General features: G+C 44.0%; 1 protein-coding gene across 2 annotated transcripts in view; it reads left to right on the top strand.

Annotated features, from left to right (window-relative positions):
- Positions 1–19,875, top strand: part of gdpd5a (glycerophosphodiester phosphodiesterase domain containing 5a) — a 54,908-nt gene that overhangs the window by 11,264 nt on the left and 23,769 nt on the right. For both annotated transcript variants that reach the window (XM_042092058.1, XM_042092056.1), the window contains exons 2-5: positions 3,794–3,968; positions 13,045–13,148; positions 15,167–15,260; positions 17,933–17,992. In XM_042092058.1, the coding sequence (XP_041947992.1) occupies positions 3,852–3,968; positions 13,045–13,148; positions 15,167–15,260; positions 17,933–17,992 (375 nt within the window). In that variant the 5' untranslated portion in view covers positions 3,794–3,851. The remainder of the gene's footprint in view (positions 1–3,793; positions 3,969–13,044; positions 13,149–15,166; positions 15,261–17,932; positions 17,993–19,875) is intronic.

The raw sequence follows: 19,875 nt of genomic DNA, 5'->3' as shown, positions 1-19,875 counted from the left end.
AAGTGAAATCATTCCTGACTCCTCAAGGAAGAGGTCATTTGGGGCAGCTGTGGCCTACTGGTTAGCGCTTCGGACTTGTTACCGGAGGGTTGCCGGTTCGAACCCCGACCAGTAGGCACGGCTGAAGTGCCCTTGAGTAAGGCACCTAACCCCTCACCTAGCGCCGCTGTTGTTGCAGGCAGCTTACTGCGCCAGGTTTAGTGTGTGCTTCACCTCACTGTGTGTTGGGTGTGTTTCACTAATTCACGGATTGGGATAAATGCAGAGACCAAATTTCCCTCACAGGATCAAAAGAGTATATGTACTTATACTTATATATATATATACTTATTTGGAGTACATGCTAACATGTTGCATTGGAGGAATAGCTAACGTGTTGCATTGGAGGATACGCCAACATGTTGAACATGTTCAATATGTTAGCTTATCATGTTAGCATATCCTCCAATTTAACATGTTAGATTAACAGGCTATCAGGACCAGAACCGGACTAGATCAGGGCTAGAACAAGGCCAGAACCGGACCAGATCAGGACCAGAACAAGGCCACATAAGATGCCATCAGGAATGGCTCCAAAACACACAAACACATTTTTTGACTTTACACAAACATACTCAATATGTTTGCCATCAGAAAAGCACTGATGTGGACAAACAGATTATAGCATCCACATGATGCCCCCAGGGATTGGACAAACAGAACGACGCAATATCTGCACTTGCCCAGAGATTGGACAACAGAACTACAACAGAACTACGCAATATCTGTACTTGCCCAGGGATTGGACAACAGAACTACGCAATATCTGTACTTGTCAATTTGTGGTTTTCGTTTTTGTCATTTTTAACGTGTGTTTTCAAATTGTTATTCACAGCCTTCCATTTCAAACAAAATTATCAAGCAGTAATCAATTCAGTGTTGCGATGTTACGAAATTAAAACGCCTATGCTCACATGTCCTGGGTGCAAGCCGGTGATGGGCAACTGGTACTTGGTACATGGTAATATTATAAACCTAAATGCCACATTTAGAACCATTTGAATCCTCATAGCAACAACTAAGAAGCACTAACCCCATTATAAGTGAACAGTTTTCTAAATGCACATAGAGGCGAGTACAGGGATGCGGCACAGGCTCTCTGCTCATTCCGTAGTTGGGACGAGACAAGTGCTTACAAAATATGTGCCGTCTCCAGGGGGTGGTATGAGCTGCCTGCCAAGGCATTTTTGTCTGTTCCCATGACGACCTGCATTATTACAGGGAATCTAACCCTGTGTGATAGAGACGTGTAGTTTCTTTTGAGAGCTATGTTTTTAATAACAGTCCTCCCGGTGACCGTCAAAAGTAAGTATAGTGGAAGTATACACAAAATCATGGCAAAACCTTTGAGGCGACATTAATTGATGTCAGCAGGCATTTATCTCAAAGGTTTTAGTGTGGGCCGTGGACAGACTACAGGGGCGTCCGTTCGTGTCCTTCAGAGACACTCAGTATGCCTTGTGTGGTGTCTGGGCTTGGCCTAAACAAAACTGCGTTTTACTCTGAGATGCTCTCATCAACTCCATCTTCCTCTAGGCACCGCTCGTGTCCTGACAGAGAGGCCTTTACCTTCAGTTGCATTTGAGATTTCTATAGTTATAACTGCCTTACATTTGCTCATTTACAGGATGTCTTAGCCATACATCTATCAATACTTACATATATGCATCCATTATGTATGTTTTAGCCATCACAATATATGCATCCATTATGTATGTTTTAGCCATCACAATTTAAGCATCCATTATGTATGTTTTAGCCATCACAATATATGCATCCATTATGTATGTTGTGTATGTCTGCTCATTTAGAGGATGCTTTAGTCATACATACAATCAATACTTAAATATATGCATCCATTATGTATGTCTTGCATGTCTACTGTATGTTGACATCTAAGTATTAAAGGCACACTATGCAGGTTTTTTAGCTTAATATGCAAGTTTTTTCACTTAATTTACCTTCATTTAACAGCTTCAGAGTCATTGGAATGTTTATATGACTTTTTTCGGGTTGAATGGTGGCCGTCTCGCTTCCCCCTAGGGCCTGTGAGCGGAAAAACCACCCTTGCAACTGTGGGCCGGCGGGCCGACGGCCTCAGTGTCAGGAAGTATAACGAGTGTAACAAATTGCTTTACTGCATTCAAATACACATACACACCAGGCACCGGCTAGAAAAAGGTAGCGATGAAGTTTCTCAGACATTCAGCATGACAGAGCAAGCGAAAAATAAGCAAAAACCGAAAAAAAAAAAAAAACAGTAAGGAAATTGCCAATACTGCATAGCTTACCTTTAAATCTATTGCTATTGCTGCAGCTTGCCCCCCCCCCCCCCCCCCCCCAATCTACTAGGTGATCTGTTGTTACATTAAAAACTCACTCCGCAGTTTTAAGAGCAGAAACTCACTCCGCAATTTTAAGAGCAGATGGATGGAGTCTGTTGTGTTATTATTAACACTTAAGCCATATTTCTGTTCTGTTATTATTAACACTAAAGCCATATTTCTGTTCTGTTATTATTAACACTAAAGCCATATTTCAAGCACAGGAAAGTGAGAGGAATTTCGCAGGTGCTTTTACACAAATTGACGCCAAAGGGTTCACAATGTTTGATAATGGCTGTGGACAGAGCGTTCCTGTGTTGATTTGTCTCTTGGCTAGTATGCTAATATATTCCCTTGGAAAAACTCACTGACCTTGAATTTTTACATTGCATCAGATTTTTAGGCACTGGAAAGGCATTGTTTTTGCAAGTGAAATACTTGTTTAACCTAAATGTCAAAATGTAATAAGTTTTGAAAATACTGTACACAGGTCAAGTGTACATGATGTGCCTGATTGTTTAACACTCTGTTAAGTGTTTAACTCTGTAAAGCGCCATGAGACATGTGTAATGTTTTGGCGCTCTATAAGTGATATTAAATTGAAAATTGAAATTGAAATTGATGTGGGTGTTATACAAACAAGTACAAAAAACAAGTCTGAGGAAGGGTCGTAAGGGCTTGAAACGTTACCAATAAAAAATACTTAAATGGGAGCTCTCCAGTATGTGGATCTTCACTTTGTCTTCATACAAACAAAACTAACACTTAATCTTTTCACAAACACTTAACATTTTACCAAGGTCAGGATGTTAGCCGTGCTGTGTCTAGAATTGGCACTGGTGTGATAGGAGACAGCGGAGTTATGGGGAAATTCAGCTGTGGGAGTCAGCTGGTTTAAGAGCTAATTTCAGTGACACAGCCACAGTTCACTACCCTTGAAAGGGCTTCATTGCCAAACTACATGTACAAGTTTTAGCCCAGTCCCAGTCCCTGTTATAAAGGGAGAGTGGGTTAGCAGGAGCAGCCGTTCCGACTAGCAGGAGGAGCCATTTGTTCTGCTGCTGATTGTGGAGGCTTTGCACCTGATCATTAACACGTCTGTTAGTGGCACAGCCTGTGATCCCAGTTTTAATTACTGGCATTATCGCTCCCCAACAAAACAGCTAAAAATGGCTGACCATCTGCTCCCTCGTCATCAGCACAGAGCGTCGGTCTGCACACGGTGACAATACACACTCAGGTGTGATGCTACTGGCTATTCCTCAAAGGGACTATTCAGATGCTACCTGCTCGCCGGCTGATTTATGTGACAGAAATTAAATGTAAACAGCAATCAAGCCATTCGGACTAGACATCAGTGTTTGGAGACTAAATGGACCCTCTCACTGACCCTGCCTCTGACCCCTCCTGCCTCTGTGTGTGTTTGCCAGGCGGCGGCGTTGGTTGTGGGATGCGAGCGCAGTGGGGTGCGCGCGGGACTGAGGGAGGATGGTGAAGCACCAGCCCTTACAGGTCTACGAGAGGCAGCTGTGCTTGTCCTGCGTCACTGGGATCTACGGGTGCCGCTGGAAACGCTACCAGCGATCCCAGGATGACACCTCCAAGGTACGGTACACACCTTCATACACACCTTCATCAACTCAAACACACCCACATCCACTCATCCACTAATGGTTAGCTAACAGTGGAGATGCTGGTGTGGGTTGGTTGATTGGAGGTTGGTATTTGCATTGTTTGTTTGTTTTTGACAAGAAATATGTATGTTTTGTGTACAGTGATTAGTGGGTGACATCAACATCGTAGATGATCTCAGTAACCTGCCAGACACAACATGAATGATTAAACAATAGATACTACTGGTACAGGCCTACTGGTTAGTGCTTCGGACTTGTAACCGGAGGGTTGCTGGTTTGAACCCCGACCAGTAGGCACGGCTGAAGTGCCCTTGAGCAAGGCACCTAACCCCTCACTGCTCCCCGAGCGCCGCTGTTGTTGCAGGCAGCTCACTGCACTGGGATTAGTGTGTGCTTCACCTCACTGTGTGCTGAGTGTGTTTCACTAAATGCAGAGACCAAATTTCCCTCACAGGATCAAAAGAGTATATATACTTATATATACTTACTTATACTTCTGGATATTTTCTGGATATCTTCTATATGGTTTTTGAAGGAATTGTTGCTGAAATGGGGAAGGCCTTCAGTTGTCTGTTTGTGGGCATATTTGAAAGCTTTGTAATTCTTGTGTAGTTCTCATCAAGACCAGGCGCTGCATAGAGACTAAGCTGCATTAAGCTGCATTAAGCTGCATTAAGCTGCATTAAGCTGCATTAAGCTGCATTAAGCATGGCGATCATATCTGCATAGAGACTAAGCTGCATTAAGCTGCATTAAGCTGCATTAAGCTGCATTAAGCTGCATTAAGCTGCATTAAGCATGACGATCATATCTGCATAGAGACTAAGCTGCATTAAGCTGCATAGAGACTAAGCTGCATTAAGCTGCATTAAGCTGCATTAAGCTGCATAGAGACTAAGCTGCATTAAGCTGCATTAAGCTGCATTAAGCATGGCGATCATATCTGCATAGAGACTAAGCTGCATTAAGCTGCATTAAGCTGCATTAAGCTGCATTAAGCTGCATTAAGCTGCATTAAGCTGCATTAAGCATGGCGATCATATCTGCATAGAGACTAAGCATGGCGATCATATCTGCATAGAGACTAAGCTGCATTAAGCTGCATTAAGCATGGCGATCATATCTGCATAGAGACTAAGCTGCATTAAGCTGCATTAAGCATGGCGATCATATCTGCATAGAGACTAAGCATGGCGATCATATCTGCATAGAGACTAAGCTGCATTAAGCATGGCGATCATATCTGCATAGAGACTAAGCTGCATTAAGCTGCATTAAGCTGCATTAAGCTGCATTAAGCATGGCGATCATATCTGCATAGAGACTAAGCTGCATTAAGCTGCATTAAGCTGCATTAAGCATGGCGATCATATCTGCATAGAGACTAAGCATGGCGATCATATCTGCATAGAGACTAAGCTGCATTAAGCTGCATTAAGCTGCATTAAGCATGGCGATCATATCTGCATAGAGACTAAGCTGCATTAAGCATGGCGATCATATCTGCATAGAGACTAAGCTGCATTAAGCATGGCGATCATATCTGCATAGAGACTAAGCTGCATTAAGCATGGCGATCATATCTGCATAGAGACTAAGCATGGCGATCATATCTGCATAGAGACTAAGCTGCATTAAGCATGGCGATCATATCTGCATAGAGACTAAGCTGCATTAAGCATGGCGATCATATCTGCATAGAGACTAAGCTGCATTAAGCATGGCGATCATATCTGCATAGAGACTAAGCTGCATTAAGCATGGCGATCATATCTGCATAGAGACTAAGCATGGCGATCATATCTGCATAGAGACTAAGCTGCATTAAGCATGGCGATCATATCTGCATAGAGACTAAGCTGCATTAAGCATGGCGATCATATCTGCATAGAGACTAAGCTGCATTAAGCATGGCGATCATATCTGCATAGAGACTAAGCTGCATTAAGCATGGCGATCATATCTGCATAGAGACTAAGCATGGCGATCATATCTGCATAGAGACTAAGCTGCATTAAGCATGGCGATCATATCTGCATAGAGACTAAGCATGGCGATCATATCTGCATAGAGACTAAGCTGCATTAAGCATGGCGATCATATCTGCATAGAGACTAAGCTGCATTAAGCATGGCGATCATATCTGCATAGAGACTAAGCTGCATTAAGCATGGCGATCATATCTGCATAGAGACTAAGCTGCATTAAGCATGGCGATCATATCTGCATAGAGACTAAGCTGCATTAAGCATGGCGATCATATCTGCATAGAGACTAAGCTGCATTAAGCATGGCGATCATATCTGCATAGAGACTAAGCATGGCGATCATATCTGCATAGAGACTAAGCATGGCGATCATATCTGCATAGAGACTAAGCATGGCGATCATATCTGCATAGAGACTAAGCATGGCGATCATATCTGCATAGAGACTAAGCTGCATTAAGCATGGCGATCATATCTGCATAGAGACTAAGCATGGCGATCATATCTGCTTAGAGACTAAGCTGCATTAAGCATGGCGATCATATCTGCATAGAGACTAAGCATGGCGATCATATCTGCTTAGAGACTAAGCTGCATTAAGCATGGCGATCATATCTGCATAGAGACTAAGCTGCATTAAGCATGGCGATCATATCTGCATAGAGACTAAGCTGCATTAAGCATGGCGATCATATCTGCATAGAGACTAAGCTGCATTAAGCATGGCGATCATATCTGCATAGAGACTAAGCTGCATTAAGCATGGCGATCATATCTGCATAGAGACTAAGCATGCCGATCATATCTGCATAGAGACTAAGCATGGCGATCATATCTGCATAGAGACTAAGCTGCATTAAGCATGGCGATCATATCTGCATAGAGACTAAGCATGCCGATCATATCTGCATAGAGACTAAGCATGGCGATCATATCTGCATAGAGACTAAGCTGCATTAAGCATGGCGATCATATCTGCTTGCCCACTGCATAGAGACTAAGCTGCATTAAGCATGGCGATCATATCTGCATAGAGACTAAGCTGCATTAAGCATGGCGATCATATCTGCTTAGAGACTAAGCTGCATTAAGCATGGCGATCATATCTGCATAGAGACTAAGCATGGCGATCATATCTGCATAGAGACTAAGCTGCATTAAGCATGGCGATCATATCTGCATAGAGACTAAGCTGCATTAAGCATGGCGATCATATCTGCATAGAGACTAAGCTGCATTAAGCATGGCGATCATATCTGCATAGAGACTAAGCATGGCGATCATATCTGCTTGCCCACTGCATAGAGACTAAGCATGGCGATCATATCTGCTTGCCCACTGCATAGAGACTAAGCATGGCGATCATATCTGCTTGCCCACTGCATAGAGACTAAGCATGGCGATCATATCTGCTTGCCCACTGCATAGAGATTAAGCATGGCGATCATATCTGCTTGCCCACTGCATAGAGACTAAGCATGGCGATCATATCTGCTTGCCCACTGCATAGAGACTAAGCATGGCGATCATATCTGCTTGCCCACTGCATAGAGACTAAGCATGGCGATCATATCTGCTTGCCCACTGCATAGAGATTAAGCATGGCGATCATATCTGCTTGCCCACTGCATAGAGACTAAGCATGGCGATCATATCTGCTTGCCCACTGCATAGAGACTAAGCATGGCGATCATATCTGCTTGCCCACTGCATAGAGACTAAGCATGGCGATCATATCTGCTTGCCCACTGCATAGAGACTAAGCATGGCGATCATATCTGCTTGCCCACTGCATAGAGACTAAGCATGGCGATCATATCTGCTTGCCCACTGCATAGAGACTAAGCATGGCGATCATATCTGCTTGCCCACTGCATAGAGACTAAGCATGGCGATCATATCTGCATAGAGACTAAGCATGGCGATCATATCTGCTTGCCCACTGCATAGAGACTAAGCATGGCGATCATATCTGCATAGAGACTAAGCATGGCGATCATATCTGCTTGCCCAAATGGTCTCAACCCCAGGCAGGAAATCAAAGCTAATGCTCTTTTCCTGAAATCCTGTATTGATAAGTAGGTGTTGTGCTCAGAGGCAGTAAGAACATCCTTACCTGCCCTTTACCGCAGGGACGCACTGAAAAGATTTAAGAAGAGTTGTTCACAGCTAGCCAAGGCCACAGCTCATTACTATTACAGAGAAACAAATTCAAGTTGAAATTCAAGTAGTTAATTGTCATGTACTCATAAAAGGAATTATAAGTATTGAAATTTTTGTGCTCAAGAGCCAGCTCAACTTTAAAGAATAAATTAAACACTGAAGAGAGAGAGAGAAAGAGAAAGAGAGAGAGAGAGAGAGAGAGAGAGAGAGAGAGAAAGAGTGAGAGAGAGAAAGAGAGAGAGATATATCTTCTTAAATACCATTTCAGTTCAGTAGAGGCATCAGAACTATAAAAACCTTAGTGATGATAATTTCATAAACTCGCAGAGTCGGCGGTGTTGAGTCTAAACTTGTGAATTCCTATAACTTGGAATAATATTTCCACATTTAAAGCAACACTATGCAACAGATTAATTTCACCCTAATGGCATATTGTCACACACACACACACACACACACACATAGGAGAAATCTGTCCTTTGCATTTGTCCTATGCCAGAGGTCATTTGACCGGTCCCAGAAGTCATCTGACCTGTGCCAGAGTTCAACTACTATTCTAGGAACAGTGAGCACACTACATGGGACCAGCACACTCACTGGGACCAGTATAGCACACTCACTGGGACCAGTATAGCACACCCACTGGGACCAGTATAGCACACTAACAGGGACCAGCACACTAACTGGGACCAGTATAGCACACTGGAACCAGTATAGCACACTCACTGGGACCAGTATAGCACACTCACTGGGACCAGCACACTTACTGGGACCAGTATAGCACACTACCTGGGACCAGTATAGCACACTACCTGGGACCAGTATAGCACACTCACTGGGACCAGCACGGCACACTCACTGGGACCAGCACACTACCTGGGACCAGTATAGCACACTGGGACCAGTATAGCACACTCACTGGGACCAGCACACTAACTGGGACCAGCACACTAACTGGGACCAGTATAGCATACTCACTGGGACCAGCACACTAACTGGGACCAGTATAGCACACTCACTGGGACCAGTATAGCACACTCACTGGGACCAGTATAGCACACTGGGACCAGCACAGCACACTCACTGGGACCAGTAGAAACAGGGAACTGGGAGCAACAGTACTAGCTAGGGTTAGGTAGCTGCTCTAGTCCCACACACGGGGGGCAGTTAAGCGTTAGGTACCTGCCTGCCCACCCCCCTTCCGGTCGTTGACGTTGACCTTGTCTGACCTTTGAGCCCCTCCTGCCATCATGGACAATGCTGTGATATGTTCCAGGCTTCAGGGCGTCTCCTGAAACGAAGGCCGTCACAGGCTAGCATGTTAGCAAGCTATTATCAGCGCAAACAGGGCTGGTGTTGTTGTCAAGGCCTTTACATCTTTTGGGTAGTTAGCTTGGTCATTTTACATGTCTTTTGGGTAGTAAACTTGGTAGTTTAGGCTTGTACATGTCTTTTGGGTAGTTAACTCGGTAGTTTAGGCTTTTATGTGTCTTTTTGGGTAGTAAACTTGGTCTTTTTAGGTTTGCTAATTTAGGCTTTTACATGTCTTTTGGATTGTTAACTTTGTAATTTTAGGTAGTTAATTTTTGACCAAAACAGTTAAACCCTGTCAGTGCAACATTTAAGGGAAACCAACAGTAAATCGTTTGATCAGTGTGTCATTGGTCAGTTGTGCCGTCCAGCGGCAGTGTGTGAGTTTTATATCACCATCAGTTAGCCGTGTTTGCACAGTGTGTGTGTTTGCAGTAATACTTAAAGGCATCAACTCTGATCCGTATTACCAAGGTATCTATAAACACACTGGGCCCTCTTGCTCTGAATGAATATTCTTCCCACAACTGATTCTGTCAGTAATCCAGGTCTTTTACTGCTTCACTCCAGCACATGGCCCTTTAATAGGCCAGCTGCCCAGGGAGAAGTGCTCCCTATCATCTCCAAGGAGAAGTGCTCCCTATCATCTCCAAAGGCCTTACGGAAAACATAACAGAACATAAACATAGACATGTTACGCGAAACATAAACAGAACCCTGACAGTGTTTACATCAGAACCCTGACAATGTTTACATCACCGTCTCTCCCACTTATGCGAAACATAAACAGAACCCTGACAATGTTTACATCAGGGGGGTATTCCAAGTATGTGGTTTAGTTACAAACCTGGGTATATTAACTCAGAGTAAGTGGTAAACCTTCTACAAGAGCCCTATGGTATTTTTGTGTTAGGAGAATGAAGCCATACAGTTCTTCTATTAGGAGGTCTACCACTTACTCTGAGTTAACTTACCCAGGTTTGTCACTAAACCACGTACTTGGAATACCCCCCTGAACCCTGACGATGTTTACATCAGTGTCTCTCCCACTTGATTCTCACGTGACTGTCTCTGCCTACTCTCTCCTGGTGCCCAAGGCGACCTGGGAGCCAGTTAAATATGATCCCGCTTATGGTGGTCAGTCCAGGGTGAAGCGCACACACACACACACACACACACACACACACACACACACTTCCTCGCACAACATCACAGTCCCCTTTTTACTCCCTCCCACTGACTCGTCATTACACATACGGCATATATATTTATCATCACACATACATCATATATATTATATTTATCATTACACATACAGCACATATATTATATTTATCATTACACCTACAGCATATATATATTTTATTTATCATTACACATACAGCATTTATCATTACACGACACGTACATCATATATATTTATCATTACACGTACAGCATATATATATTTATCATTACACAACACGCACAGCATATATATTTATCATTATTCCACTGCTTGGTTGAATTTCCCATTGTCCTACGTAATTTAGAACGACCATTAACCGTATGTTATTTGCACACCTATGAAGTAGATCCATTTTTTTGGCCGTATCACACTTGTATATTAATTCGCCGAACTCGTTGTGAAGTTTAAATGAACTGTCACGTTGCATCCGAGCTGTAAAATGCAGACGTTCAGAACATGGCAACATTGTAGCATATGACGGAGGTGGCTTTTAGCTAGATGGATGACAGCAGGCTAAGTAAAATAGCGATGTTTCAAAGCTAAAGTTCATCAGAATCTTGGGATATGCCCGCTTGACAACGGGAGAGATAGAACTAACGACTGGTCTTTGGCCGTAGCAACCATCCATTTAGAACTAGTAACGGCAGTTTGTCCTGCAAGTTGAGAAATTATTTGCGCTTCGCGTCGGGGCCGTTTTACAACCTCGACCGTGCGAGGTTGTAAAACGACTGTGAACAGACCACCATGTCGTCCATTATCCCTTACTTACACGTGCAGCATATATATTTATCATTACACGACACGTACAGAATATTTATCATTACACAACACGTACAGCATATATATTTATCACGTACAGCATATATATTAATCACGTGCAGCATACTGTATATATTTACATAGAGCAGGTCCTCCTATACATATCCTGTACCAAAGGGAGCATGATATTTAATTCTGAATCTCACTTAGGGGTATATGTCTGAAATCAGTCCTTCCGACAACAGTTGAATGCGACTGGTATAAAATTATAAATCTTCTCTCAACATGAAGTCTTTATGAATCTCCAAATAGAATTCATTAAAGTTTGATATTTCATCTTTGCCGGTGAAAAATGTATTGGGTTTTATTTTTAAACCATAATCAGCAGTGATGTCTTTACGCTCCTGTTAGCCTCACTTGTCTATGAATAGAGTGGAACTAGTTAAAAAGACGCTGTGGAGGGTTATCAGTCATGTTGTCAGTGGACACCCCCCACAGCCTGTTCCCGGCCAGCTCGCCAAGGTGTCATCCCTAAGCACTGAGCCACACATGGCAAGGCCTGCCACGTGTGTGTGTATGCGGGAAAGTGAGAGAAGGAAGGGAGAAGGACAGGAGGGGAGGGGAAGGGAAGGAGCCTATGAAGGCAAAGCAGCAGTGAAGGTTTTTGGATTTGGACTTGTTTGGACTGGCGTTTGCTTCTTAGTGGATTTTGCGGAGATCTATAGATATACAAGATAAGAAAGATATTCATGAAATAAGTAATTTAATAGATTAATCTCCACTGGTTCAACAGTTTCACTTGCTCATTGCGCACACACATTGAATGAGCACTCACACCACTACCCCCTAATGCTATGCCTATGTTTATTTGATAACACCCAATTAAGAAATATTTCCTATTCTGGAAAACGTTAAGTTTCTTCTTCTTTCGGTCTGCGGTCTTCAATTATACCATTCGATTGTGCCACAAATTATCGCGGACCAGCAATCTCCTCGTTGAGGAGGCCCTAACCCTGCAGATTATAGACAGAGAAAGCATGCTCTGGAAACAGAACACAGTTGCATGTCCATATAGCCATGGGTCTGTCTACACGGAAAATAACAAGTCTTGTGGCCGCACCCCTGCACCTCCACTTCCGTCACTGATTCCTCTACCTGATACGTCTCATTTATCATGTCTGCCTCTCGGTTTCGCAGCTTTACGTGACATCAGCCCCCCTATAAAGGAAGTAGGTATACAAAATGTGTTAATTACGTTAATATTTTTTAAAGCGTTATGTATTTCAAAATCAATCGCGGAGATTAACGTGTTAATTTTGACAGCGCTAAAAATAATAGTATCAAATATAGTTGAAAACCCTACATAAACATACTAATCTTGGTTCCTGAATTTCCCCTGGGGATCAATAAAGTATCTATCTATCTATCTATCTATCTAATCATAGTAATAATAACAACAATATCAATAACAACAACAACATCAAATATCAGCAATAAAAATAATGAGTTTTCATATTATTAAAATACAGACAGAACATAAAAATATACACTGCAGCCTATAGTAGGCCTATGTGCTTGACCTGTTGTTGTTCTTGCAGTGGGAATGCACGTGGTTCTTCATCCTGTGCTGTTCTTTCTTCCTGCTGCTGTTTTGGTCCTACTTCTGGTGGGAGGCCCACAACGACTACAACGAGTTTAACTGGTAAGATACACAACTACTGCTACAACAAGTTTAACTGGCAAGATACACAATGACTACAACGAGTTTAACTGGCAAGATACACCACTACTGCTACAACGAGTTTAACTGGCAAGATACATAACAACTGCTACAACGAGTTTAACTGGTGAGATACACAACGACTATAACGAGTTTAACTGGTCAGATACAGAATGACTACAACGAGTTTAACTGGTCAGATACACAATGACTACAATGAGTTTAACTACAACAACTACTGTGAGTTTAACTGGTAAGATACACAGTGACTACATGAGTTTAACTGGTAAGATAATGGGCTGTATTTTGGGTACCAGCGCATGGCGTAAAGTTTGTAATTCAGCCGCGCAAAGTTGAATTCGGTATTTTGCACGTTTATATTTCAAGCATTGCGCCCAGGGGTGTGGCAATAGGGAGGGGCCTGGCGCGTTGTCCAAAAATCGCTATCATACACCACCTAAACCTGGTCAGAAGTCAATGGCGAGTTGTTCATATGCTATTTTAAGAGCGCATGTCAACAGTCATATTGGCAGGTGCACGCACCATCCTTCTATCATTCATGAACGCACACCAGCGTACGTCCATGCAAAGCATTACAAATTGCATGATTACAATGGGAAACATAATTAGAATAAAGATATTACGAAATACTGTACATCTCATGATGAGTAGTTATTCACCATCATTTGCAAATTGGTAATGACGTTTAAAAGTGATTAGGGGAGAGGCGAGAGACACTTATGGAGCACAGCTGAAGACGCACTGTCATGAGATACAAACAACTCCTTTGCAGGATAAATGTTGTTTTATTCAGTCATTTGAGCAACATTAGGTTTAAGTGTTGCTTTTTCCAGCCTATGTTTTCGGTGGTAACCCATTGTCAGTCAATAGTGAAAGTAACTGCATATAACTGTCTTGTCGTTGACTGACTCCTTGGTGAAGTTAGTTTCACTTTGCCAATGAGTTCAAATAATAGACGAGTGCAAATGCTTGAAGGCTATGCTAGGTTTTAGTAAAGCATGGTTTAAGAATGACTATTCCATACGGTCTCGCAAACAGCCTCCTTCAAATGCGCCGTTGAATGCCAAAATACCGATGCATTTATTTGACATATCGCGCTTTGCGCCGTTAAAGGGAATGACAGATGTCATTCTCATTGGTTTAAAATTATGTTACACCCCAAACACATCCATATGACTGATTAAAAAACCAAGGAACACCTTGTTGCGCCATGCGCTCCACGTTTGATAACGAAACCCCTCCCAATGTGAACTGGACATCCTACTAAATTTGAATAGACTTTTGACGAGTGACGATGCACTTTAGAATGTCATGATAGGGCCCGGAGTCTTCCTGCGCACCATCTGACCATTCAGATCCCCTACAATGGGTTTACTGCCGTCTATGCATCCATCCATCTCTCTTTATTCATGCTACATCAATATGTCATATACATTGAAGACTTGGGGCATTTCAGATTGCTAAAAGAGAGCCCTTAAACTTTCTCAACATTATTGTGTTGTTATGTAGCAGTGCACATATGACTAAATCTGACCTTTTGGGTAACACTAGCACAGGCCCATCTAATCAATAATCATGTGTGCATCCATCCATGCATCCCTCATCCATCCATCCATGCATCCCTCATCCATCCATCCTTCCCTCATCCATCCATCCATCCCTCATCCATCCATCCATCCATCCTCCTATCCATCCATCCATCCATCCATCCATCCATCCATCCATCCCTCATCCATCCATCCTCCTATCCATCCATCCATCCATCCATCCATCCATCCATCCATCCATCCATCCTCCTATCCATCCATCCATCCATCCTCCTATCCATCCATCCATCTCTCTCCCCTCCATCCACATGTACATATAGTGTATATCCAAAACGAGGCATGTGATTTTGTGACGAGCCTTCCCTAAGCCCTGTATGTTGGTGTGAATAGGTGAGTAAGCTGGTCCATGAGTTATCTGTTGTGCTCCTACAGGTTGCTGTACAATCGCTCAGGAGAGTGGAGCGATGGCACTGTGCCCATTCTCACCACCACAGTCGTGGGGTTCACTTACACCACAATCCTAATGGTGAGCAAGTACACTTATTCAATACACTTTCATTACACTTATTCAATACACTTTTATTCAGGCCCGGAGTGGGTAATCGGGAGAATCAGGAGAATTCCCGGTGGGCCGCTTCACTTTTGGGCCGGTCGAGGGGAAAATATTGACATTTGCCACGTTAATTTATTTTCTCCTAAAGTTGGCTACACACGTTCCGCATTCTATGCCTAACACCGCAGCCTCTGCATGGGTTGTTCTTCCCTCCCAAGAAGAGTTGGTTGGGTCCACATAGCCCGTCTTTTCTAAAAAGTTTTCTCAGATAGGCTACCATAGGCGGGCCGGCCGTATAGTGATAAGCGTCAGGGAGGACGGATGGTAGAAAGTGCCAAGTTCCCAGATTTTTTTTTTGAAGAGGACAGACATAAGTGGTGTTACGTCCCAGTTAACCATCCCGGCTCGTCAAACCCCCGTAAACATGTGTGTGGAGGGAAACGGGAGCAACACTAAGTGTTTGTGTGTGTGTGTTGTGTGCGTGAATGTGTGTATGTAAACAAGCCAAAACCAACAGAAACAGCACCAGACAGATTCCCCAGGTAGATGGAGCTTACCTCGTCTCACGGGGACTGTTCTCAGGACAGCTGCCTTCTCACGGAAGAGCCCGCGCAGTTATTGGTCCTCCTTCCGAGGATGTGCAGTTTTAGTTTGTTTAAAAACGTTGGTGTATTCCCAGGTATTTCCCGTGTACAAGTGTGTACTGGCGTTGGCGTAACCCGCCGTGGATACTAGGCAACTCGGCGACGTACTGAAAACAAAACTATATGGCTAGCCAAAAACAACGCAAAACCCGTCGCTCATTCAAAGGGACACCCTCCAATCCTGGAGAAACTTGGTAGGCCTCCGGCTGATCACACCAGGCCAAAAATACGAAAGAACATCCACCGCCGTCTTCAGAGTCAACACAACTCTCCATTGCGAAACGCCATGTTCCCAAACCCCAACCAGCACAGGTGCCCTCGTCGCAGTCAATTAAGGGTGTAGCCCCACCCCCTGAGGGACCGTCAGCCACACGTAGTTGTTGTGTAGCAGGTGCCATTAAAAATAAACAAAACAATTAGTATCAGTGTGTACCTGGGTGTAGCTTATGTATTTTCGTAACAGTGGCAACTGGTAAAGAGATATAGCCATCATTATTAGCGGCATAATTATTGGGCTAATATTGGATGTTGTAGCGTTGTCAACCTATTCACAAGCAACATATTAAATTAATTAAAATAGGCCTATTGGCCTTTTTGTATCGTCCAATATGGCGATTCATAGACTTTGCAAATATTATGCAAATATTGATAACACAACTCAAGCTTGATCTGTGTATGCAGTAGGCCTAAAAACAAAAGTAGCCTCTGAGCAGATGATGAGCCCAAAATTAGCTACATGATTAGAGGGATAAGTAGGCTAGCCTCCCAGATAGCAAAGAGGCTGGCGGACCACTGTCGGTCCATTGGGGGCATAGCTCGCAGTCCGCTGGCATTTTGCACATCGGTTCTCTGGCGGGTTGCATACAAATTGCCCAATATGTTGCCACTATTGGTCTAAAATCTTTTTAATTTGTTCAGTTATACTCCATATATCATTTTATTAACTGTTCTTAATATTCATGACAAGTTAAATTTAAAGAGATGGTGGTCCAACAGTGGACCACAAATGGCACGCCACCGGCGGCATACCACCAGCGGTCCGCTATCTGCCAATCAGATTCTGCTATCTGGGCTAGAGAGCACAATAGAGTAAACCATATGAATTAATATGAAATGTTGTTATTTAATGTAAGAAAGAACCGTTATTTACTGTAAGAAAGAACAGTATATGACAGCTATGTGCCTTGTTTGCTCAGAAGTGGGTGTAGTAAAGGAGTAAATCACCAAACAACAATATGATATATATGCAGAAAAACATGTAAACAATAGTTCAGTATGCCTCTGTGGAATTGTGGGATACATTTCAAATGCTTTTTTCTTTCTTCCTGTTTTTGTTAACTTATCAACCTATCCTTGTGGAATAGTGGAATATTACTAAAAACTACAGGATAGCAAGAGCTGAACTGTTGATTTATTCAATTTCCACCACCACTAAAAAGGGGGCCGGTCTTGGGCATGAAACTCCCGGGCTGAAAAGTGGCCCTGCTTTCATTACACTGTGTAATACACTTTCATTACCCTTATTCAATACACTTTCATTACCCTTATTCAATACACTTTCATTACACTTATTCGATACACTTTCATTACACATTCAATACAATTTCATTACACTGTGTACTGTAGTAGTGCAGGAATCCATGAGGATGTGTTGTTCCTGTTTATATCTTTGCTTTTGCTTTTATATCTTTTTTTTGGGCTTTTTATGCCTTTCATTTGATAGGACAGTGGAGAATGACAGGAAGTGAGTGGGAGAGAGAGAGTCGGGGTGGGATCCGGAAAGGACCACGGGGCGGGAATCAAACCCGGGTCGCCGGCGTATGGTGTAGGTGCCCCAGCCAGTTGCGTCACAGCTGGGGCCATATCTTTGCTTTGAACTATTCTAATGTCAGCACTGTCTGAATTTGTTCTTGGCTAAATATTTAAGACATAAATGCATATTGAAACATAATTAAATGCTGCCATTACTGTACAACATTACTGTTTTTCCTTTATTCTCAGGGGTTAGCACTATGTCACATAGCACTGGGACAACAGATGAACCTGTTCTGGATCCACAAGGTACTTAAGTGACCTGTCCTGTGTAAATGCTGACACATTGCACTGAAATACTTATACCTTTCAAACATAAAACTAAATATATCTGTCTATCTATCTATTCACCATATTTCTGAAACCTACATCTGTTCCGGTTTCAATCTTCGTCTATGCTGTTTACATAATAATCTGCCCTCATTCCTCCTCATCTGATACTGCTCCTCCTCCATCTGACACTGCTCCTCCTCCTCCACCTGACACCTGATACTGCTCCTCCATCTGACACTGCTCCTCCTCCATCTGACACTGCTCCTCCTCCATCTGATACTGCTCCTCCTCCACCTTATACTGTTCCTCCTCCATCTGACACTGCTCCTCCTCCTCCACCTGACACTGCTCCTCCACCTGACACTGCTCATACTCCTCCATCTGACACTGCTCCTCCTCCACCTGACACCTGATACTGCTCCTCCATCTGATACTGCTCCTCCTCCACCTGATACTGTTCCTCCTCCTCCACCTGACACTGCTCCTCGTCCATCTGACACTGCTCATACTCCTCCATCTGATACTGCTCCTCCTCCATCTGATACTGCTCCTCCTCCTCCACCTGACACTGCTCCTCCTCCACCTGACATCTGACACTTCTCCTCCATCTGACTCTGCTCCTCCTCCTCCACCTGACACCTGATACTGCTCCTCCATCTGACACTGCTCCTCCTCCATCTGACACTGCTCCTCCTCCATCTGATACTGCTCCTCCTCCACCTTATACTGTTCCTCCTCCATCTGACACTGCTCCTCCTCCTCCACCTGACACTGCTCCTCCACCTGACACTGCTCATACTCCTCCATCTGACACTGCTCCTCCTCCACCTGACACCTGATACTGCTCCTCCATCTGATACTGCTCCTCCTCCACCTGATACTGTTCCTCCTCCTCCACCTGACACTGCTCCTCGTCCATCTGACACTGCTCATACTCCTCCATCTGATACTGCTCCTCCTCCATCTGATACTGCTCCTCCTCCATCTGACACTGCTCCTCCTCCTCCACCTGACATCTGACACTGCTCCTCCATCTGACACTGCTCCTCCTCCTCCACCTGACACTGCTCCTCCTCCACCTGACACCTGACACTGCTCCTCCATCTGACACTGCTCCTCCTCCATCTGACACTGCTCATACTCCTCCATCTGACACTGCTCCTCCTCCACCTGACACCTGATACTGTTCCTCCATCTGACACTGCTCCTCCTCCATCTGATACTGCTCGTCCTCCACCTGATACTGTTCCTCCTCCATCTGACACTGCTCCTCCTCCACCTGATACTGTTCCTCCTCCATCTGACACTGCTCCTCCTCCTCCACCTGACACTGCTCCTCCTCCATCTGACACTGCTCCTCCTCCATCTGATACTGCTCCTCCTCCATCTGACACTGCTCATACTCCTCCATCTGACACTGCTCCTCCTCCATCTGACACTGCTCATACTCCTCCATCTGACACTGCTCCTCCTCCATCTGATACTGTTCCTCCTCCATCTGACACTGCTCCTCCTCCTCCACCTGACACTGCTCCTCCTCCATCTGACACTGCTCCTCCTGCTCCTCCTCCATCTGACACTGCTCCTCCTCCATCTGACACTGCTCATACTCCTCCATCTGACACTGCTCCTCCTCCACCTGACACCTGATACTGTTCCTCCATCTGACACTGCTCCTCCTCCATCTGATACTGCTCGTCCTCCACCTGATACTGTTCCTCCTCCATCTGACACTGCTCCTCCTCCACCTGATACTGTTCCTCCTCCATCTGACACTGCTCCTCCTCCTCCACCTGACACTGCTCCTCCTCCATCTGACACTGCTCCTCCTCCATCTGATACTGCTCCTCCTCCATCTG

This window comes from Alosa sapidissima, chromosome 5 (genome assembly GCF_018492685.1).
Source record: "Alosa sapidissima isolate fAloSap1 chromosome 5, fAloSap1.pri, whole genome shotgun sequence".
Classification (NCBI taxonomy): domain Eukaryota; kingdom Metazoa; phylum Chordata; class Actinopteri; order Clupeiformes; family Clupeidae; genus Alosa; species Alosa sapidissima.
This window is presented reverse-complemented; position numbering and strand designations above follow the sequence as displayed.